We start from the raw sequence: 24915 nt of genomic DNA, 5'->3' as shown, positions 1-24915 counted from the left end.
ATCTTGACGAGTGGATGGGCAAAAGGAAGTTCACCCCAGGGATCACTTCATTGGCCTTGCTTGACCGGGGCACTGGGAACTAACTTTGGGTGGCATGATGCCAGGGAATCTTCCTGGGCTATGCTTATATAGGCTCTAAGGCTGTTAGCCTAGTACACACCTTTGAACCTATGAACATGTTAATAAAGTACAGCAGAGAGTAAAAAAAGGTAATAAGATGCAGTTTTAAGGCCAGCAAAGGAGCAAAAAGTAAATATATTATAAGGAATACAGTTGAAAGGACATTTTGTTCAGTCATTTGGTGGCTAGTACACTAAACATACAATGATTGAGTAACAGTGTAGAAAAGAGTTGCTGCAAGCTTTCATAGAAGGTTAAAGTATGATATGATCTAATTAACTGAAGCTACCCAGGGTCAGAACAATTACATAGCCAATATGTAAATGGGACCTTTTTTTTTAATTATTTTTGTTTTCCATGGCCCTAATATCTACGGGGATGATATTCCATGCTTTTGCAACAGAAATAGAAAACAAGGAGTCCCCAGAGCTATTGTTGCTTTTCCCTATGGCAGACAGTGTTTTAGTGGTGAATCTTAATAGGCGTTTTTTATAGTAGATATTAAGTAGGCCTTGAAGAGCAGGAACTCTTTCTGGATAATATAGAATTTGGTGGGCTACTGTAAGCTGATTATGTGAGCTGACTGGGTAATTCTAGCCAGGATAGTTGCTTGATTGTTATGCAGTTGTGTGTCCTGAAGGGCGAGTCAGTAGCAAACCTAGCTATTTTATTGTAGCAAATGTTTAGTTTGTTAAATTCTGGTTTGTTTAGGTTGATGAGTATTGTGGAGGCATAGAGGAGTGCATATAGTAGGTGAGTTCATCCGACGCTAGCTTTACTTTCAATAGTGAAGTACTTTTTGCATCTGTTTAGTGTTCTGAGTTTTTTATGGACTTTCTTTATTGTCTGTGCAATGTGCATATCGAATTTCATGCTGTGATCTACGGTAACCCTTAGATGTTTGGTGTGTTGGACAGGTGTGATAGGGGTGTTATTAGCTGAGAATATTGTGAAAGGTCATATGGGGTCTAAAACTCTACTGGGATAGAATATCATTAGCTGTGTTTTATTGAGGTTAACTATTAGTTAAGAGTTGGCTAACCAGGTTTCAATAGTGATAAAGGACTCTTGTGCCAATTCCTGGAGTTGAGGAAGTGATAGGGAAGAGCAGATTAGAGTGGAGTCATGGACATACTGGACTAGAGTGGTATGCCAGGTAGCTTTGTGGAGTTGGTTAGTGAATATGTTGAAAAGAAGAGGTCCAAGAATGGGTCCTTGGGGACCCAAAGGGTGACAAGAAGGAGGGTAGATAAGGAGTTTTGCCATTTTACTGCTTGCTTGTGGTTGGTTAGATAGTCTTGAAATCAGGCTAGAGTGGAGTGGCTAAGATTAAGATCAGAGAGACCGGAAATGAGTTTGGGAAGGGGACAATATCGAAGGCCTTGGGCAGATCTAGGAATACAGTGGATACTAGGTTACCATTATTTTGATATTAGTTTACTGTATTGGCAAAACTAATAATGGCTGTGGTAGTACTGTGATTAGTGCAGAATCTGTGCTGGGTGCTGATTAGCAGTTTATTAGTGAGGAGATAGTACATTATTTGGGGATGTATACTTCTTTCGAGGATTTTCGATAAGGGGACAGAATGGCAATTGCACAGAGTTACTTCCTTTGTGGAGTGATATTATATGCAAAATTTTCCACAGAAATCGAATGTATTGTTCTGACAAAGAGCGATTAATGAGCATGGAGACTGGATAAGAGATTTGGCTGTGATCTTTAGATATTCTACAGGCAATTTGTCAGCTGCCAGGATTGTGGGTTTAAACCTATTCAGACATTTATGTATTGTGCTAGTTGGGCCAGGCTGTAAGGATAAGAGATTTTGGTCTGCTGGTATGGAAGCTAGTTCTCCCACTTCACATCCAAACCTATTACTGGTGAGGGCCAGGATGGATTTGGTGAAGTGTTAGTTGAATTGGGTGGCGATATTATTGATGGTGGTGTCAATGTTAGGGGGTGGAGTACTGGTCTTTCTTGGTTGTAAAATTTTATTAATAGCAGCCCAGAATTTTTGTGGGTTATTTTTGTGATTGGTTTGAATGCACATATAGTGGTTATTTTGTCTGTCCTAATTTATTTTTTAGCTTTGTTCCTTAGTTCCTGGTATACCGGTCTATTAGTTTGAGTTTTATTTTGATGCCACGAGTCCCATGCTTTATCTCTTTGCTTTCAGCAGTAGATGGGTATCTCTGGTCAACCAGGGGCTATACTTGGATTTAGTTTTGATAGTTCTGATAGGGACAAGATGACTTACAATGTTTTAGGAAAGTGTTACTGAAGTGGTCTACGGCACTTTCCAGGGGGAAAAATGAGAGCAGTCTCCAGTTGCATTGATAAAGTGCAGATATTAAGTCATGGGTTTTGAAATCCTGTGTGTACAGGATTTGTTGGAGGGAGGAGGATTTTAATGGGTTCACTCGGTGTCTAATTATAAAGGTGGGAAGTGGGTCCCTGAGGGTGTCTGGGAGGAAGCCAGAGAGGTAGAATTGAGTTGGTCTGTTAGTAAGGATCCAGTCTAGGAAAGAGGACACACATCTTATCACTCCTTTATTCTGAAACAAAAAAAAAAAAAAAGACTACGTGTCATAAAACTTTGCAATATAGATCATTAAATTCTGTGGAATTTTCACTCTCTCTTTGATAATGTGTTTTTATTTTTTCACCATTTTATCACTCTCTATTTATAAATTTGTTTCTGAGTAGTATCCCACACTCCTACCGGAAGAAGAAAGACTTATGTACTATCTGGTATTCAAATTTTATGCTAATTTGATATCCGGATTTTCAGTTAGACATTAATATTTTTCAAGGACGTTTGCTCCTATTTTCAATATCTGCAAGTTGAGAGGCATGGGCAAATATCATACCTGACTTTTACTTTTGGCTTTTTTCAGGAGGAAATGATTGATGAGCACTGCATTTATAGAAAATTGTTAAACCAGAACTTAGACAAGACAAGGACATGTGACTAAAGCTTTGTTCCTTAGTTCCTGGTATGCCTGTCTATTAGTTTGAGTTTTATTTTGATGCCATGAGTCCCATGCTTTATCTCTTTGTTTTAAGCAGTAGATGGGTATCTCTGGTCAGCCAGGGGGCATAGTTGGATTTAGTTCTGACAGGTGCAAGATGATTTACAATGCAGAAAGTGATGAAAATGCTCGTGTTTCAGCATCCCCTATGCCACGCACCAATACATAACTTAATCAGATCATAGCTCCAAGAACACTGTCATTCAGACATGCCATGTTGGGCATCTCAAAAGACTCCATCAAGAAACAAATTTAAGAAAAAGAGTGTGCAGATGATACAAACTAATTACTGATGGTGTACAAAAATGTCTATGAAAATTGTTTCCCTTGGTAAACATGCAATGACAAGCCAAGACAGAAATAATATATTGTAAAACTGATTAAGATTAAAGCCGAATGTATACAATGAATGTCATAAGATTATTTCAAAAACAAAACAAGCAATGCACTTAAGTAACAGTAAACTGAAAAATACCTTGAAATATATGTCATTAAGATGATAAAAATATGGATACAGGTGTATCGTCTTTTTACGCTACTTTTCAAAAAATGCAAAAGATGAGGAAAAGCTGTAAATGAACACTGATCTTGCAGTGGTTAAGCAAAATCATTTATAAAACTTTTGTCTGTGATTATAGATGCTCTGTACTGTAGTATCTGTTTGCACATGTAGTAATGATTTACCATAACATTAGGATTGTGAGGAATACACAATGCTTCTTATTAACGTCAGTGGTGATTGATGGGATACCTCCTTGCCACAAGCCAACTACAAGACTTTGAGCTAGCAAACTGCCGAGTTAGAGCCAAGGATCGGCTCCGAACCCAAGTGTAAGAATGAAGGCAAGATAGAATTACAGAACATCCATCATTTCTAGACCCTGAAACTTAGAATAAACTGAAATATATTTTATAGTAAAATAATATTAATCCTTTCTAGAGAAATTTCACAATGTTTTAGAAATTCTGGACTCCAGTAAGACATTAAAAGGCATGATGTGATGTGTTTTTGATTTTCTTGGATGCCTAAATCCTGATACTTTTCACAAGTGCTCTCTTAAGACATTCAGTCTTTGGCTATAGCCAATGATGTTATTACAGGAATACTTAAATTTAACTCAGGATGCTAAATGGGCAAGTAATTTCCCTTAAAGGTTGCCATGCTACCTTCTGACATGATAGTAATGAAAGAACACTGGGGCAATGACTGTTGAACATTCTCAATGTCCAAGCAGAAAATGTAGAGAGAAATTAAATCTTGTGAAAAAAAAACATTCCTTGAAAATTTTGTAAACATTAATCTACAACTTAAGGAAACCGGTTACCTAAAACTAGAAGACATGCGCTATCAAATTAATAATAAAATGATTTCAAATCATTAAAGAAATGGAATGGCAGCCTCGTCCTCCAAAAGACCATTTGCCACAACATCCAGATTTATTGTTATTGATCTCAATAGGACAAACGCTTTCAACTCACTGCAATGATATGTTAAGATCAGTTTGTTTGCCAACTTTTTGTCGCCCACCAAGCCAGAAAACTAAACAGGTGTGGTGCTGGAAGGTGATTCAAATCATCATGCTGGCTCAGTCATCAGCGTAGTTGTCTAACACAGCTTTGGCAATCGTGTTGTATTTCAAGATCAGACATCAACAAGCCTGGAAGTGATTTGATTAATTTCTCTTATTAGTAGAATGAAATACTAGTACTGTCTGCGGTGGTGCAGCGGTAGCATTGTTACCTCACAGCAAGAGGTTCTCCCATTCGATTTTCGGCTTGGGTTGGGAGTGCCTTCTGTGTGGAGTCTGCATGTCCTCCCCACTTTCGAAAGACATGCGTTGAATGTGCGTGCCTTCGTTGAAGGTTGGGCATCGGGCTGGCAACTCGACACCATAAAATCCAACTGCCAATCATTAGCGGATCGGAGTTCCGCTGTGGCGTCCCCTAACCGGGAAAAGCCAAAAGACAAACAACAACAACAAAGTAGAATTAAATACTGAACTTATTTTGTAAGTTGACATTTAAATAAAATAAGATCACAAGCTGAAAGCCACTGATAACTGATACATCTGAGGTACTTAGGCAGAGCATTCTTAATTAAATATTGCCATCCTATGGCATGCCGTTTTTCATAAATAAATAAATTCAATTATAAGGTTTATCACTGAGGGTAGGGTATTAACTGTATGAGTAAATCAAGTGTATTGCAGCTTAACAAGCCTTCCTTTATGCCACTGAAAGTTTAAATTGCTTTATTTTATTGAAACTGCCTGCTGCCTCTTACAGCACGTAGTATAATCACTTGAAAATAGAGAGAACAGTAATACACAAGTATTGTGTCTTCAGACAGACATAGCAGACCGTTGTCAGCTGCACAGCACAGAAATACATATACTGTGACTGTGGCCCAAGTGACTGGTTATCACTTCACTGAGAACACACTTCACTGAGACTCATTTCGTTGAGGACTAATTTCACTGAAGGTCAGTTGTCTGGGCGCAGTTCAATGAAAGCTCACTTCACTGGGGGCTCATCTGACTGAGACTTATTTTGCTGGGGTGTGTGTGCCCTGTTCCTGATTGTAGTGTGATCCTGGAGTTGGTATATAGTAAGAGGGGTGGAGGACACAGCCCCTCACATTGGGGGTGGGGTGGCGTAGCCCCGCACATAGTTTGGTTATATATATTATCTTTTGGAAACAGTTATTCATTCAACTTGTAAGTATCCATGTCTATGATTTCCAACATTTAAAACAGATGGGGGCTACACCCCCCAACCCCACCATATGGGTGCTTGTGCCCCCCACACCCCCCTTGCTGTGTATACTGGCTCCAGGATCGCACTGCGGTGGGGAACAGAGCATGTACTTTTTGACGAGGTGGGTTTTGGTCGAATGAGTTTTCAGTGACGTGGGCTTTCGGTGAATTGTGCTCGGGTAGCTGTTTTTTGCTGAAATGAGTTTTCAACTGGGTGGGTTTCAGTGAAGAGTGTTTTCAGTGAAACAAAGTAGTCTCCTTGAAATGTTGGTATTACTGCCTGGAGGAATACATAAGGCAATGACACAGATTTGTTTGGGCTTGTTTAGTTTGAGGAAAGTGATAGGAAGTTCTGAACTTTCCTTTTACATCAGTCATTCCTAATTATGTTATAGTTTGGTGGTAATATGTCAGTGATGCTAATATTTGTTTCTGTTATGGCTATGATACTAGATTTTTGAACAGCCATCCAAGCATGGAGTTCTGTGATTTTATTATAAATAGTAGCATTTAGAGTAATGAAAGTAAGTTGACTACTGTTAGATGGATAAAGTGCTGTTTGATTTTGTTCAGTACTACTGACTTTGTTTTCTTTTGAGATCACTTTCGTTGGTCCTGGATTAGGGTGAATACATCACTCATTATGACCGATGTGTGTTGGACTAGTGTTTAGACATTTTTTTTAGTGTTGTTCTAGCAAGGAATTTACTTGATAATAAATTGACTGGTTTAAGTTTGAACTAGAGGTGCGATGTGTCCTGATGGATGTTGGCTGTTATTATGATATTAACTTTAGATGGGGTAGGTTTATCTGGTAGGTACTTTGTTGGGGAGATGATAGTGTGAATCTGGCTTCTTTGAACCTCCCCAGTTTGTTCAGCTAACTTTTTGTCTAGCAAATCCTACTCACCACCAAGTGATCCTCATTTGACAGGTCTGCCTCCCGTTCAGGTGAATTTCCAGAGCACATATCCTCAGTTTAGAAAACTTAACCACAAAATCTATTAGTGGACTTTGGCCCAAAGTAGTCTTGTAGCATGCATACATAGGAGCCTTTGTTGTTCAAATGTCGTGTTTTTGTAAACAATATGTGATTCCTGTTCCAGAGACTTCCCATACTCTGGAACAAACTAGTTTGTTTGGAGATACAACAGTCAGCACTAAGTGCCAGCGATGTCCCTGTTCTACCAGATGGGGTTATTCCTTTCAGCTGATTTCAACACATGTGTGGTAGTGAGCACATGTAATGCTGAAAATACAATGGCCATGACTGTCCGGCTGCAGCTGGGGGGTGTTACAGCTAAACAAATTATTTCTATATAGTTGCCAGGATGAGCGCATCCTCCCTGCTCTTCTGCCAGCTAAAATGTCAAGTTGTTTACTACCAAAGTGGTGTTACAGAAATTTCCTTTGAAGAATGGGAATCTTCCCATTGGACAATGTTGGTCCAGCAGTACAATGTTAAAGGAGAATGAATGGGTGACAGACTGATGGTCAACTGGCACTAGGGAAAAAGAATATTAAAAAAATATAGCGTCTTATGTCACTGTCTCATGCTAACAGTATCAGTAATTTGAGGTCAGTTTCTTATTCTGAGCACTATCCCAGTAGGCTACCATCTGACTGCATAAAAGACAACAGAAGGAAACTGCTTTCCAGATGTTAACATAAAAATGTGACCACAGTAAATGCTCCTCCATTTAACCTGCGCACCCCTTTAGTGTGTGTCCTGCCTCCCCTTAGTTTATGGCAAAGCTTATCTTTTCCATGCCCTAACACAGAGCACTTCTCCTATATACACGCCTGTCAATGATGAAAATACTTCTCACTGCTCAGCTCTGTTCACCTCATATCTTTGCTAAGTGGTTCATACAGCAGTGATCATCCAACTGTTTCATATATAAAGAATCACAGAAAAAATATACTACAGCTTTGAAAGCATGAGCAACACAAGTACTTACCAGTAGAGCCGTGAGTTACTGTAGCTTCCCCTAAAGTTGTCCTGTCGTAAGAATATGCTGAAACACTGATACTGTAGTTACCCCCTGGGATCAGTCCTGTCATATTAACATAGTCAGTGGTCACAGGTGTAGAGTTAGAAGATGCTCCAGTAGCATTAACAATGTAGTAGCTGTGCAGTCCTTCAGGTGCAGTCCATGTCAGGTATAATGACGTTGTTGTGACGTTTGGGATATTTAAATTGGTTACTTTTTTAGGTTCTGTTATAAAAGGAAACAATTTAGTCACACAGATATTTCTTCTTTTGTTAAGAATGTTGAATTACCATAATATAAAATGTGACGTTGCAGACACAGTAATGTCAGTGCAAATTATCACTAAAGATAAATTACCAAATTATGCTCATATATGAGGTTATTTGATAAATAAAGCTAGAAAGTATAACAAGGAGCTTAATTTAGTATTCACCCAGCAGGATCATAAAAAGAAAAAAAACTACTGCATCTAAAAATATTCTCAGCAATGTGCACAGCAAACACACATTCTCTCATACCAGTCTGAATATGGCTGTCAGTCAAAAATCGTGAAGATAAAAGCCTGTCACACAAGCAGTCTTTTCTCCTTACTTCATTCCCGCCTGGGTACTACAATGAAAAGTTGCACTGATGACGACAAAATCAACGACATATACATGACTTTCTGCTACACTTATAGTATGCTTATGTAAAGCATACGGAAAATTTAGACATGAAATAATATTACCTCCAGACCAAAACAAGACTAGTCTGAAGCACTAACAGTAGGAAACTTGTGTAACCACTAACAATTTCAGCACTTAATGGTCAAGGGCCTTTACTTGTGGACTCATAATGCTGTGGCTAACATGAACACAAAGGAAAAACAGAGAAAAAAAGGTTTTCTTCCTCAATATAAAACAAAAATGCAGTTAATTGTTCCTCCTTTTTAACTTTACCCTTCCTCTTCCCATGTGTCGGATAATCTTTGAATTTCTAGTAAAGCATGTCTCATACACACCCTTAAGCAGCCGGGCTTCCCCAACCCTTCGCCTTCTCTATGAATTAATTAGTCTTTAATGCTTCCTGCATTAACTTCCCCAAATTGCTAAAGGAATCTCAGAGAAAGAATCACGTAATAATTACCAGCTTAAAGTGAGAAGGCAAAATATGCCACAAGTAAGAAACCCGAAGTACTTTCTTGTAGAGACTTTAGTTACTGCAGCATTCCTTACAACTTTCCTATCATGTAAAACTGTTGCTAAACTAATGCTATAGTTTCCCCAGGGATCAGCCTTCTTGTGTTAACATACACAGTCATGACTGTCATATCCTCAGAAGCAACTCCTCTGACATTAACAATCTAATAGCTGTACAGTCATACACGTGTAGTCCAGGTGAAAAACAGCAAAGTTGTAGTGCCATTTGTGATGGAGTGATTCGCTACTTTTTCCGATCTTGGCAAAAAACGTGACAAACGTCTGACAAGTAGTCCTTCCTAGAATATTTCTGTTTAATCATATAAATTATTAGTAATTTCACTGCCAGCTCACACTTGTAAAATGTTAATAAAATATTCTTTTTTGGTACTCAAGGATTAGGACATTTGTCATCTACATTTGATTACAGCTAGACTCATAAGCTTAACATTACATTTCCCATATTTTAGTTCTCCTTATGAATAAGAATATAGAAAATGCAAAAGGAGTACAGATGCTATCTAACATATCACACCACCAGACTTCATTTATCATTTAACCATTAAAACATAGGGAGTCCCATTGGTAAAAAATTGATAGTGGCTGCAATTAACTTATTTATTAACATTTGCTTACTGAGAACGTCTGACTGGGTAGAAAACCCTTTTCAACAGAGGGCCTGGGAGAAGCACTCCAGCAATAGTATAAAATACCGAAAACAGTACACAAATGGCAAATATATGTTTTAGTACAATACAATACAATAACTGTTACATACACAACATGTATCATTAGAGTTACATGTCAATGGGTGGTTCTTGGTTACATAAAATTACACCACACTAACATAACGGAATTACAATAAATGTGGGGTTGGTTTAAATATAAAATAATAGAGCTGTGGAAAAATGAGATGTGCTGTGTGTAAGAAGTGTAGAATGCAAACGAATGTAATAAAGAGAAAGTTAACATTAGAGAGTAGTAACATGTCTAACAAGAGAACAAAGCCTGGGTTGTCCAGATACTGCCAAGATCACTCCTGTTGATGATATATAACGCAACTTCTAGGAACCGAGAAAGCATCCTTTTACTTGTAATTTCAAAATATTTTGTAAGTTATGTTGTCCAAAGTCAGTTGGTTATAAAAGTTATATCACTTATTTGGGGACTCTCTATCTCCAGACACAAGGACTGGTGTCTGAATTAGGTCACTGACATCAACACTACTAACCAGGAAGTTCAGTAAGTTAAGGCTTTATAACATGCGAGTCTATATTAGGGAAAATATCAACATTAGGATACAATACTTCATGTTCCCACTTTTTCAAAACTCTAAATAATAAACTCTTTCTGTCAATTTCTTAGCAAAGATGAGAAGTACTATTACTTCCTACTCACAAATTCCCAGAATAAATATATAACATTTACAATAAGAAACCTTTAAAACTCTTGTCAAAAGCATCACACAGATAGGCTAAGTTACTGTCAAATTATATGTCAGCAACTGAGATATTGTTGCTACTCCCCATAAAAATTGCTACTGTGAAATCTTAGCTGGTTCAGAATCCATACAAACAAGAATAAAATAAATAATTTCATTCAGGAAAAATCAGTGTTGTACTATTTTTAAGCTGGCAACCAATTTCAACAAAAAAAGAAGTTATGTACTCATCTTAACGATCCATGCTTGTAGTCCATCTCGTCCTTCGTTCTTACACTTGGGTTCAGAGCTGAGGATTGGCTCCGATTCGACAATTCGTTAGCTCAAAGTCTTCTAATCTGCTTGTGGCAAGGAGGTATCCCATCATGCACCTCTGACATATCCAAGATCTTGTTTGCTGCTAATAGTAGAAAAACTATAGAGTAAAGAACAAACCATGGAGAAAGGTCTCAATGTTAAGAGGGAGTTATTGTTTGAATTCCCCCAGGTCCACAAAGGAGGGGGCAGGAGGGTGGGATAGTAAGGATGAAGGATGAGATGGACTACAAACATGGAACGTTATGGTGAGTACATAACTTCTTTATATTCTGTAGTCCTATCTTGCCTTCATTCTTACACTTGGGGCAGTGTTCCTAGCACCTTTATCTTAGGTGGCTCATGGGAAAATATTTCTGAGTACTGTAGAACCAAAGGAAGATCTGTTCATGGAAGCCAGGTCCAATTTGTAATGAGTTATGAATATATGAGGGGTAGCCCATGTCGCTGCTGCACAAATGTTATCTACTGGAATTTTGGCTTGGAAGGCCACCCATGTAGAAACAGATCTGGTAGAGTGGGCTTCCACCTTAAAAGGGAGATCTTTGCCACTGGACGTATAAATGAATGAAATGCAGCTTGAAATCCAGTATGACAAAGTAGGTCTTGAGACTGGTAAACCCTTTCTTGAATCTGAAAAGGAAATAAACAATTGCTCTGACCTTCTGAAACTCTTGGTTCTATGGAGATAGAATCGTAGATGTCTATGAATGTCAAGCTGGTGAAATTAGTATTCTGCCTTATTGGAAAAATTTGGGAAGAAGACAGGTAGTTTAATGGAGTCATTAATGTTAGCCTGTGAAGGGACCATAGAAATAAATGAGGAGTTGGGTCCTTAGGGAAACCCTGTCTCTGTGGAATGCCAAATAAGGCAGTCTAATAGAGAGGGCTTGAAGTTCTGAGACCCTCCTTCCAGATGTGATGGCCACTAGAAATATGGTTTTCCATGAAAGGAATTTGAGATTGCACATTGCTGATGGTTAAAAGGGAGGAGAAGTAAGTTTATGAAGGAGAAAATTCAAATCCCAGGATGCCAATGTGGTACCTTTATGGAAGGCTCTGTACAATCTATGCTCTATAAGGTTAGGTTCATTAGCCAAATGGAAGGTAGAAATAGCTGCCAGTTGAACTTTAATAGTGGCAGCAGTTAACCGTTGATGAAACAGTTGTGTAAGAAACTCCAAAATAGCTGAGATGAGGGCTGTATAAGGATCGAGATTTCTATTGCGAGCCCAAAAGGAAAACATTTTCCACTTACTGGCGTAAATCTTTCTAGCTGTAGGTTTGTGAGTTGATGTCAGAATAAGTAGAACATCAGGAGAAAAGTCATGAAGCCTGACTATGGATGGAACTGGAGCAGCCACGCTATCAAGTTGAGGGTGTGGAGAGAGGGATGGACCACCCCTGACATATGAGTCAGTAAATCTGGCACTGTGTCCAAAATCCAAGGTTCATCCATTAGGTGAGGCCTGAGGAAGGGGAACCAAATCTGATGAGGCCAGTAAGGAGCAATGAGGATCATCTTGCTTCCCAAGGATTTTACTTTCTGAATGACCTTCGATATCAGAGGAAAGGGTGGAAAGGCATAAAGAAGTCCCGAGGGCCAATTGTGAAAGTGTGTCACTGGGTGTCTCCCTTTCGGGGGAATCAGGGTGAAGTAACTGTGCATTTAGCGTTCAAAGGGGTGGCGAAGAGACCACAGCAAGGCTGACCCCATCTGTGAAAAATCTGTTCTGCAATGTGTGGATTCAGAGACCACTCATGAGGCATGAGAATCGTCCTTCTGAGCCTGTTGGCTATCACACTGGTTTTCCCCGGAATGTGCATTGCGACTAGAAAGCGTTGGGAAGCCTCTGCCCACTCCCAAACTCAAAGGGCCTCTCTACATAGGGGGTAAGATCTGATCCCTCCTTGTTTGTTTATGTATCATATCACTGACATTTTGTCCGAGTGAATTGCAATCGTCCCTAGATTGAGAAAGCTGTGAAGTGCTTGCAACGCCAAAAGCAATGGTCTCATGTCCAGGACATTGATATGCAAATGAGCCTCGCGTTCTTGCCACGTGCCTTGGACTGTTCTCCCTAAATAATGCCCCCCCACCTATCTGGGAGGCATCCGTGGTCACGGTGGTGACTGGGGAGACGGAAAAAAAGATCTGCCTGTAGTCAGATGGCTGGACTGGGTTCACCAGTGAAGATCCTGTTTGCACAATTCTGTTATCAGAATGGGGTGAGAAAGATGTAATTGTTGCAGAGACCACTGGGCAAAAAGTAACCACTACAGAACTCTCATCTGCAGCCTGGCTAATGGAACTAATGTTATCATGGAGGCCATCGTACCTAGTAATTTGAGTACTGTCTTCACTTTTGCTTTTTGCTGTGGAAGTAGATTCCAAACGTTTTGCCTGAGATTATGGACTCTCTCTATGGGGAGGTAAGCCCTCACTGTGACACTGTTTATTTCTGCGCCAATGAAATTCACATGCTGAGAGGGTGACAATGCAGATTTTTCCAGTTTATTGTCATTCCTAGTTGCAAGCAAGTAATAATGGTGGCATCCCTGGCTTGTAATGGTAGATGCCTGGTGGTGGCAGTCAGGAGCCAGTCATCCAGGTATGGAAACACTTGAAATCCAAGACGTCTCAAGTGAGCTTTTACTACTGCCATGCATTTGGTGAACACCCTGGGGCTGTGGTGAGACCAAACGGCAGAGCGCGAAATTAGTAATGACTGGCCCCCAGCAGGAAGCGTAAGTGACTTCTTGATGCTCTGTCCATTTTGATGTGGTAGTACGCATCTTGGAGATCTATGGAGCACATCCAAACATCTTTCCCTAACAGTGGGAGTATCGACTGTAATGTGACCATTCGGAACTTGGACTTCTTTACTGATTCGTTCAACTTGCTGAGATCGAAGATGGGTCTCAAGTCCCCTGTTCATTTGGGCACCAAAAAGAATCTGGAGTACGTCCCTAATCCTACTTGGTCTGCAGGGACGGGTTGGATGAGTCTCTTTTTGAGCAACATTTGAATTTCTACAGTTGCTAAATCCCTGTGATTGGGTGGAACATGCAGGATTCTTCTGGTCTGAGGAGTTGCAAAACAGAAGGGAATACAGTATCCTCTGGTAATTATTCTTTGTAACCACTTGTCTTGTGTGATGTTGCACCAGGCTTCTGGGTACAAAGATACACAGCCCCCTACTGGCTCCAGGGACGAACAGTTGGGCCTCCTTTCAGGAGCACTGCTAGGGTGACCAGGAAAAGAATCATGGTTCCCCCTGATTCTGCAGGTCTCCCCTGCCTCTAGGGTGATGTCTACCATTATTTCCTCCTCCTCCACCTCTGGAGGAGGAATCACTCTGTGCAACCTGGAAAAACATGAGACTTTTTAAACCACATCTTTCTGCCCCCTGCCCTTTTGGATAGGGTCTAGAAGGAACGGAAAAATGAACTCCCACAGCAGACAGGGTTTTTCCTTCCTGTTCGCACCTGGTGAGTGTGTCCTTTACCTTACGTCCAGACAATGAGGATCCATCAAAGGGGGCGTTGGTAAAGGTAGACTTGAAGGCCTCTGCAAAATTACACAAGCGCATCTGGGAGTGCCTTCTAAGGGAAACTCCTGAACCCGCTGCCCTACTTGTCCATCAGCTGCATATATCAGCCTCATGGAGGAGTTAACAACAGAATTTAAGGTAGACATCTGTGTGTTAAGCTTATCAGATACTGCTTCAGATACGTTACCTTGAAGAGTATCTCCTAGCTCTTTCAGGAGATTTCTCTGGAGCCTAGTGAAATGCGAAAGGTAGCTCAGTGATCTGAGTGTAAAAGCCACTGAAGAAAAGACACACTTCTCGTACCTGTCCATCGTTTGAGACTCCTTGTTTGCTGGATGGACGGTGGAGGAAGTCTCAGCTAGTTCCTTTTTGGTGGCTGCTGCCACCACCATGGCATCTACTGGCACACCCTTGGTGAGAAATTCTTTGTCCTGAGGAGCTGATAGGAATTTATTGAGTCATCTAGGAACTGGTTCCACAGTATCAGGAGATTCCCACACCTTTCAACTCACTAGATCCAAAAGTTCGTCGAAAGGTGGAGATACCCAAGAGGCAGAAGGTTGAGACCCAAAAGGCTTCAGGTACACTGACTCTTCATCAGAAGGGGAGCTGGCGGGCCAGCTGCCTCTCTGTTTCAGGATCTCAAGGATATCTGCAAAGGAGATATCATCAGTGGACAACTAGGGGGACCCTTCTGACTCCTCGAGGTCAGTGTATGATGCAATGGTCTCATCAGAGGAGTCAACATGCTTCCTCTTACAAGTTTTCTTCCATGGGGGCTCCTCATAAAGATATTCTGGGGAGGTCTCAGAAGACTGGGGACCACTCTTGGGGGGTTCCTGAGGCTGCGATTCTCTGCTGTGTTGGATGAGAGAACGTGCTTGGACAGAGGTCGTCGCTTAAGGGGGAAGAGTGTTGGTGCCCCTAGTTGGAACTGAAGACTTGGACAGAACACTCCTTATCAGCTCGAAGGCCAACCCCCTCAGCTCCGAGGACACCCTAGTACAGAAGGAGCAGAAGCAACCCACGGTACCGAGGAGATAGTCTCCAAGTCAGATGTGGGGTCCAAGTTCACCCAAGCCGAAGCACCGAGAGATAAGTTCGGAACCAAAGAAGTTCGGGTCCAAGCATCCCCCTTGTCCTCCACCAGAGGGCTTAGGACCCTAGACCCCAGAGAAGGTACCAAAGGTGTCGGAGTAGATATAAGAGCAGAAAGGCACTGCCAGGTAGCTGGAACCGACCTTTCCACAGCAAATGGCACCGACATCTCTGGCAATGAAGCGCCGGTGTGGCTCGGAGGAGAAACGGTGATAGGGTGGATGGGTTCAGTAGGCTCCAGAGCCAACTGGGACAGAGCCGAAAGTAAATTTGCCAGCACCGATGTCTTCAGGAGTCTGCATACTACTCTCTCAAGTCCTCATCAGAAAGGCTCCTAGAGGACCTGGAGGATAATGTGGGGCACCTAGACCACTGAAAAATTGGTGATCTGAGTGTCAGAGAAACCGGATGAAGTTCCACCGACCGGCTCCGAGACACAGATTCAGTTATCTGCTCCATAACCTTTGGAACCAAAACTGATTGCTCCACATTAATAATCTCTGTCGGCACCGAAACTAATGGAGCCGAAGAGAAAGTAGTCGATTTGAATATTTTCTCTGGCAGTTCCAAAGACACCAAATGAGTAGGAGATCGCCTTTTTGCAGGGTTAGCTTTGTCTTTTCTAGATGATGGTGACATGTAACTAGAGTAGGAATAAGAAGCCAATTCTTCGTCATAGGAATGCTTTAAGAGACCTTTCAGGATAAGTTTGTTCTTTTTCTCTTGAAGGACTCGAGGACTAAAAGCATGAGAAAAAGAGCAAGATTCTTGAAGATGAATAGCACCTAAGCAATATACGCAAATAGTATGCCCGTCTGTCAGGGACATTTTCTTAGCACATACGGAAGATTTCTTAAACCCCGAAGGTTTGTGGTCTTTCAATTCCTTAGACATATCTACCACCAATTACAGATACTACCACACACAAGGAATAAGCAAAAACACAGTGACTAGCGCTAAAACAAAACAGGAACTACCTCTAATTTAAACAGTTAGCCCTGAAGGAAAAACAAGAGAAAGGCAGACAGAGGACTAGGTCTCCTAACTTAAACGGGCCTAGCCCAAGAGGCAAGAAATACACAACAGACAGAAAACTAGGTCCTCTAACTTAAACGGGCCTAGCCCTTGGTGAACGGATAGCTTTAGAAGATAAAGAAACAATTAGGCAAAAGCCCAAACAGCAAAGACCAACAGCGAGTGCAAGAATACAACAGACAGGCCTGCAGAAGAACGGCAAAGAAATAAACAACAGAAATACAGCAAACAATGCTACACAACATCTAGCAACAGATATCAGAACTAGTAATGAATACTAATACAGTTTAATAAATTTTTACAAGTAAAACCAAAACCAAACGACTGTAAAATGCCAAACAGGAAAAAAGAAGAAATCCACAGTTCACAAAAATAAGTCCACAAATTTATTGGTAAACGCTTTCATGCACACTCAATACGTGCACTTCCATTAACACAAGATGTATATTTTGAAATAAAATATATAAATTACATCAAATATACTCTAAAAATAAATCTCACTTCATTGATTTTTTACCATTTTTAATTTACCTGCTAAAATTACTGTTCCAAAAGTTTTAGTCTAAGTATACATTTAATGGAACACATATCATTGATACCAGGATAGACATATGCATTCGTACGTAATTGCCACAACAATTCTTGTTCTTCAAGTTTAAGGTGCCATGGGGCACCTCTAGGATTCCAAGTGACATTTTGCACAGCCACAAACTGGAAACTATGCGTACTAAATTCATTAATATGTCTTGCCAATGCATTAGTCTGAATATTTTTGGAAATGGCATATACATGTTCATATATACGTTGTTTAAGTTGACGCTCAGTTTTCCCTATATAAAATACAGGGCATGATTTACACTTAGCTAAATATATAATACCTTGACTTTCACAATTATATTTATCTTGTATACAGTACTGGAATCCATTAATGCAAAAGAAAGGACCTGTTAAGATGTATTTGCAATATTTACATATACCACATTTAAACATACCTTTAACATTTGTATGCTTTTGTTGTGACACCTCAAATAATGTCTTTAAACTAGGTCCCTTTCTGAAAGCTACCTACGGTCTATGTCCAAGAACTCTATTTAAAGTTGATTCCTGGGTAATAAGACCCCAGTTAGAATATAATATTTGTCTAACTTCATGTGAAATGTCATTAAACTGTGTTAAAAAACTGGTTATATATTTACTGTTATCCCTTAGGGCCATCTCACCAAGCTGGATTCTCGATTTAACATCATCATTACCTACATACACAGTAGCGCAAGTGTTGGTTAAAATAGGACCCAAAAGCTTCCTTGACCTTTTAAGAGTAACTTCTTGTATTAAACAATTAACCAATGGTGTAGGACACCCACGATTATTAAACATATTATATAAAAAGTTACATTCTGTGACAAAATCATCGTCGTGAGAGCACATTCTTGAAGCTCTAACCAGTTCGCCTTTCACCACCCCTCTTTTTTGAAAGTGTGGGTGGTTACTTGCAAAATGTAAAAAGGAATTGCTATAAAAAGGCTTCCGATATATTGAAGTCCTATATCTATTATTCAACACATCTTTGCTCAAAAAAATTTCTAAAAAATGAATTGTTTCATTATTAAAGTTAGATGTAAACTCAAGAAAGGACGTAAATGTGGACATGGTTTTAACTAAATTTTGGGCATCACCATGATTACCTTTAATAATAAAAAACATGTCGTCTTGGTACAGAGTGTACCAGACAACCATGTCTTTGAAAAGATGATGAGGGAAAAGATAAGTGCGTTCCCAAAAGGCCATCACCGAATTGGCAAAACCGCCACCGCATGGCGAGCCCATGGCAACACCTGATTTTTGTAAAAACAATTCACCTTTGAACATAAAATAGTTGTTATTAAGAACAATGTCTAGAAGAGAAATAATCAGGTCTATGTCTTTTCCTGGAACCTGTTTTAACAGTAAAAAATCCTATATATTTATAATATATTTGATGTAATTTATATATTTTATTTCAAAATATACATCTTGTGTTAATGGAGAATACTAGTTGTTTTTTATATAAATATATTTTTAGGTTTATGATTTTAGGGATATGTATTTTAAGGTGTTGTATTTTATAATGCTCTGGATAGGTTTAATAGTATGACAAATTAATTAATTGTTTAATTTGTTAATTGATGTTATTTTTTGTATTTAAGCAGTTCATTTTTTCAGTGTATTTGTCTGAGGAAGTGCATGTATTGAGTTTGCATGAAAGCACTTACCAATAAACTTGTGGACTTGTTTTTGTGAACTGTGGATTTCTTCTTTCTTCCTGTTTGGCGTTTTAATAAATTTTTAAACAATATAAATTAGAATAATAAGAAGAAAGTATTCCACTTTGCCACGGCCAAGAAAAAGCACTTCTGAACTCATCGACTGGCAAACGAGATCTGGGATATGTCAGCTGTGCATGATGGGATATCTCCTTGCCACGAGCCAACTAGAAGACTTTGAGCTAGCAAATTGTCGAATTGGAGCCTAGGATCGGCTCAAACCCAAGTGTAATAATGAAGGTGAGATAGAACTACAGAACATCCATCATTTCAAGACCCTGAAATTAAGAATAAACTGAAATATATTTTATAGTAAAATAATATTAATCCTTTTTAGAGAATCTTCACAATGTTTTAGAAATTCTGGACTCCAGTAAGACATTAAATGGCATGATGTGATGTGTTTTTGATTTTTTTGGATGCCTATATCCTGATACTTTTCACAAGTGTTCTCTTAAGACATTCAGTGCTTGGCTATAACCAATGATGTTATTAAGGAATACTTAAATTTAACTTAGGATGCTATTTTTTTTTTTTGGCTTTTCGGCTTTTACCGGTTAGGGGTCTCCACAGTGGAACTCCAGTCTGCTAATGATTGGCAGTAGATTTTTATGGTGCCGAGTTGCCAGCCCGATACCAAACCTTCAGCGAAGGCGCGCCCATTCATGCATGTCCTTTGAACGCCACTTGACCACAGGGAGGACTTGCAGACTCCACACAGAAGGCACTCCACCCGAGAATCGAACAGGAGAACCTCTTGCTGTGAGGCAACAACTCTACCGCTGCACCACCGTAGCTGCTTAACTTAGGATGCTATATGGGCAGGTAATTTCCCTTAAAGGTTGCCATGCTACCTTCTGACATGACAGTAATGAAAGAACACTGGGACAAAGACTGTTGAACATTCGCAATATCCAAGCAGAAAATGTACAGAGAAATTAAATCTCGTGAAAAAAAAAACATTCCTTACAAATTTTGTAAACATTAATCTACAACTAAATTCAGGAAATCAGTTACCTAAAACTACAAGTCACGCTCTATCAAATTAATAATAACATGATTTCAAATCATTAAAAAAAAGGAATGTCAGCCTCGTCCACCAAAAGACCGTTTGCCGCAACACCCAGATTTATTGTTATTGATTTCAAAAGACAAACGCTTTGAACTCACTGCAAAGATATCTTAAGATCAGTTTGCTTGCCAACTTCTTGTCACCCACCAAGCCAGAAAACTAAACAGGTGTGGTGTTGGAGGGTGATTTAAATCCTCATGGTGGCTCAGTCATCAGTGTAGTGGTCTAACTTGCCCAATCAATGCCCTAGGGCAGATAGCCTAGTATGAACCTATGACCTCGAAAAAGGGCATAGCAAAATAAATTTAAAATGGGTGGCGAAAGCCAAACACATTCTGGCTAGGCTTATAAATGCCCTAGGACAGATAGCCTAGTATGAACCAATGAACCTATAAACACAGCTTTGACAATTGTGTTGTATTTCAAGATCAGACAGCAACAAGCCTGGAAGTGATTTGAATAATTTCTCTTATTAGTAGAATTAAATACTGAACTTATTCTGTAAGTTGTTTTTAAATAAAATAAGATTACAAGCTGAGAGCCACTGATACCTGAAACATTTGAGGTACTTAGGTAGGGCATTCTTAATTAAATATTGCCATTCTATGGCATGTCACTTTTCATAACTAAATAAATTCAATTATAAGGTTTACAACTGAGGTTAGGTTATTGACTTTATAAGTACATCAAGTCTATTGCAACTTAGCAAGCCTTCCTTTATGCCATTGGAAGTTTAAATTGCTTTATTTTATTGAAACTGCCTGCTGCCTCTTACAGCACGTAGTATAATCACTTGAAAATAGAGAGAACAGTAATACACAAGTATTGTGTCTTCAGACAGACATAGCAGACCGTTGTCAGCTGCACAGCACAGAAATACATATACTGTGACTGTGGCCCAAGTGACTGGTTATCACTTCACTGAGAAGACACTTCACTGAGACTCATTTCGTTATGGACTAATTTCACTGAAGGTCAGTTGCCTGGGCGCAGTTCACTGAAAGCTCACTTCACTGGGGGCTCATCTGACTGAGACTCATTTTGTTGGGGTGTGTGTGTGTGTGTGTGTGTGTGTGTGTGTGTGTGTGCCCTGTTCTCCACTGTAGTGTGATCCTGTAGTTGGTATATGTAGTAAGAGGGGTGGGGAGCACAGTCCCTCACATTGGGGGTGGGGTGGCATAGCGCCTACATAGTTTGGTTATATATATTATCTTTTGGAAAGAGTTATTCATTCAACTTGTAAGTATCCATGTCTATGGTTTCCAATGTTTAAAATAGATGGGGGCTAACCCCCCCCCAATATGGAGGCCTGTGCCCCTCACACCCCCCTTGCTGTGTATACTGGCTCCAGGATCGCACTGCAGTTGGGAACAGTGCATGTACCTTTCAACGAGGTGGGTTTCAGTTGAATGAGTTTTCAGTGAGGTTGGCTTTCGGTGAATTGTGCTCGGGCAGCTGGTTTTTGGTGAAATGAGTTTTCAATTGGGTGGGTTTCAGTGAAGAGTGTTTTCAGTGAAACAAAGTAGTCCGCTTGAAATGCTGGTATGATTGTCTGGGGGAATACATAAGTTAATGACACAGATTTGTTTGTGTTTGTTTAGTTTGAGGAAAGTGATAGGAAGTTCTGCACTTTCCTTTTACATCAGTCATTCCTAATTATGTTATAGTTTGGTGGTAATATCTCAGTATTGCTAATATTTGGTTCTATTATTGCTAGTATACTAGATTTTTGAACAGCCATCCAAGCATGGAGTTCTGTGATTTTATTATAAATATTAGTATTTAGAGTAACAAAAGTAAGTTGACTACTGTTAGATGGATAAAGTGCTGTTTGATTTTGTTCAGTACTACTGACTTTGTTTTCTTTTGAGATGACTTTTGTTTAGGGTGAATATGCCACTCATTAGGACCGATGTGTGTTAGACTAGTGTTTTGATATTTTTTTAGTGTTGTTCTAGCAAGGGATTTATCTTAAGTTTACTTGATGATAAATTGAGTGGTTTAAGTTTGAAACAGAGGTGCGATGTGTCCTGATAGATGTTGGCTGTTATTATGATGTTAACTTTAGATGGGGTGGTTTGTCTGGTAGGTACTTAGTTGGGGAGATGATAGTGTGAACCTGGCTTGTTTGAACCTCCCAGGTTTCTTCAGCTAACTTTTTGTCTAGCAAATCCTACTGACCACCAAGAGATCCTCATTTGACAGGTCTGCCTCCCCTTCAGGTGAATATCCAGAGCACAAATCCTCAGTTTAGAGAACTTAACCACAAAATCTATTAGTGGACTTTGGCCCAAGGTAGTCTTGTAGTAAGCATACACAGGAGCCTTTTTTGTTCAAATGATGTGTTTTTGTAAACAATATGTGATTCCTGTCCCAGAGACTTCCCATACTCTGAAACAAACTACGTATTCATGTCAAGCAAAGCTCCTCATTGGCCCTCTTAAGAAAAATCTTGACGACTGGATGGGAAATAGAAATTTCACCCCGGGGATCACTTCTGAGGCACTCCTTGACAGGGGCATAGGAAATAAAATTTTCTTGGGTGGCAAAAGCCAGGGAACCTTTTTGGCTAAGTTTATAAAGGCCCCAGGGCCGATAGCCAAGTACCTACCTATGAAGTAGTACAGCAATCGCCCTGGGAGGGTAACAACGAGCAGCCGACACAAATTGTGCTCTTGTGCAGGTATAAAAGGCCACCTAACCTCCTACACTTCTCCATACCAGTGTTATTGTGGAGATACAGCAGTCAGCACTAAGTGCCAGCAATGCCCCTGTTCTAGCAGATGGGGTTATTCCTTTCAGCTGATGCCAATACGTGTGGCAGTGAGCACATCTAATGCTGAAAATACAATGGGCATGAGTGTCTGGCTGCAGATGGGGGGAGGGGTGTTATAGCTAAACAAATTATTTCTCTATAGCTGCCAGGATGATGGCCTCCTCCCTGCTCTTTTGCAGCTAAAATCTCAAGTTGTTTACCACCAAAGTGGTGCTACAGAAAATTCCTTTGAAGAATGGGATCTTCCCATTGGACAATGTGGGTCCAGCAGTCCAATGTTACAGGAGAATGAATGGGTGACAGACTGATGGTCAACTGGCAAAAGGGAAAAAGAATATTAAAAAAATATAGCTTCTTATGTCACTGTCTCATGCTAACAGTATCAGTAATTTGAGGTCAGTTTCTTATTCTGAGCACTATCCCAGTAGGCTACCATCTGACTGCATAAAAGACAACAGAAGGAAACAGCTTTCCAGATGTTAACATAAAAATGTGACCACATTAAATGCTCCTCCGTTTAACCTGCGCACCCCTTTAGTGTGTGTCCTGCCTCCCCTTAGTTTATGGCAAAGCTTATCTTTTCCATGCCCTAACACAGTGCACTTCTCCTATATACACGCCTGTCAATGATGAAAATACTTCTCACCGCTCAGCTCTGTTCACCTCACACATTTTCTAAGGGGTTCATACAGCAGAGGTCATCCAACTGTTTCATATATAAAGAATCACAGAAAAATATACTACAGCTTTGAAAGCATGAGCAGCACAAGTACTTACTAGTAGAGCCGTTAGTTACTGTAGCTTTCCCTAAAGTTGTCCCGTCGTAAGAATATGCTGAAACACTGATACTGTAGTTACCCCCTGGGATCAGTCCTGTCATATTAACATAGTCAGTGGTCACAGGTATAGAGTTAGAAGATGCTCCAGTAGCATTAACAATGTAGTAGCTGTGCAGTCCTTCAGGTGCAGTCCATGTCAGGTATAATGACGTTGTTGTGACATTTATGATATTTAAATTGGTTACTTTTTCAGGTTCTGTTATAAACAGAAACAATTTAGTCACACAAATATTTCTTCTTCTATTTTGTATTGCAATAATATAAAATGTGACGTTACATAGACAGTTATGTCAGCGCAAATTATTACTGCAAATTACCAAATTATGCTCATATATGAGGTTATCTGATCAATAAGGCTCGAAACTATAACAGGGAGCTTAATTTAGTATTCACCTAGCAGGATCATCAATAGAAGAAAAACTACTGCATCTAAAAAATATTACAGCAATGTGCACAGCAAACACACATTCTCTCATACCAGTCTGAATATGGCTGTCAGTCAAAAATCGTAAAGATAAAAGCCTGTCACACAAGCAGTCTTTTCTCCTTACTTCATTCCCGCCTGGGTACTACAATGAAAAGTTGCACTGATGAGGACGAAATCAACGACACATACATGACTGCTATTTGCTACACTTATAATATGCTTATGTAAAGCATACAGAAAATTTAGACATGAAACATTATTGCCTCCAGACCAAAACAAGACTAGTCTGAAGCACTAACAGTAGGAAACATTTGTAACCACTAACAATTTCAACAATTAATGGTCACAGACCTGTACTTGTGGAGTCGTACTGCAGTGGCTAACATATGAACACAAAGGAAAAGAGAAAAAAAGGTTTTCTCCTTCAGTATAAAACAAAAATGCAGTTAATTGTTCCTCCTTTTTAACTTTACCCTTCCTCTTCCCATGTGTCAGATAATCTTTGAACTTCTAGTAAAGCATGTCTCATACACACCCTTAGGCAGCCGGGCTTCCCCAGCCCTTTGCCTTCTCTATGAATGAATTGGTCTTTAATGCTTCCTGCATTAACTTCCCCAAATTCCTAAAGGAATCTCAGAGAAAGAGTCATGTAATAATTATCAGCTTAAGGTGAGAAGGCAAAATATGCCACAAGTAAGAAACCAGAAGTACTTCCTAGTAGAGCCTTTAGTTACTGCAGCATCCCCTACAACATTCCTATCATGTAAAACTGTTGCTAAACTAATGCTGTAGTTTCCCCAGGGATCAGTCCTCTTGTGTTAACATACTCAGTCATGACTGTCATATCCTCAGAAGCAGCTCCTCTGACATTAACAATGTCATAGCTGTACATTCATAGAGGTGTAGTCCAGGTGAGAAAACGCAAAGTCGTAGTAATATTTTTGATGGAGAGATTCACTACTTTTTCAGATC

At 39.8% G+C, this 24915-nt stretch overlaps 1 protein-coding gene across 3 annotated transcripts in view; it reads right to left on the bottom strand.

Moving 5' to 3' along the window:
• The window catches only part of PTPRJ (protein tyrosine phosphatase receptor type J), a 656092-nt gene that overhangs the window by 349794 nt on the left and 281383 nt on the right, over positions 1 to 24915 (bottom strand). For 2 of the 3 annotated variants that reach the window (XM_044082858.1, XM_044082860.1), the window contains 2 exons: positions 23455 to 23712; positions 7873 to 8130 (listed from right to left, as the gene is read on the bottom strand). In XM_044082858.1, coding sequence (XP_043938793.1) covers positions 7873 to 8130; positions 23455 to 23712 — 516 coding nt within the window. The remainder of the gene's footprint in view (positions 1 to 7872; positions 8131 to 23454; positions 23713 to 24915) is intronic. The other variant, XM_044082859.1, reaches the window with a different exon arrangement.

This window comes from Protopterus annectens, chromosome 9.part0, assembly GCF_019279795.1.
Source record: "Protopterus annectens isolate FY-2018-M chromosome 9.part0, PAN1.0, whole genome shotgun sequence".
Taxonomy (NCBI): Eukaryota; Metazoa; Chordata; order Ceratodontiformes; family Protopteridae; genus Protopterus; species Protopterus annectens.
This window is presented reverse-complemented; position numbering and strand designations above follow the sequence as displayed.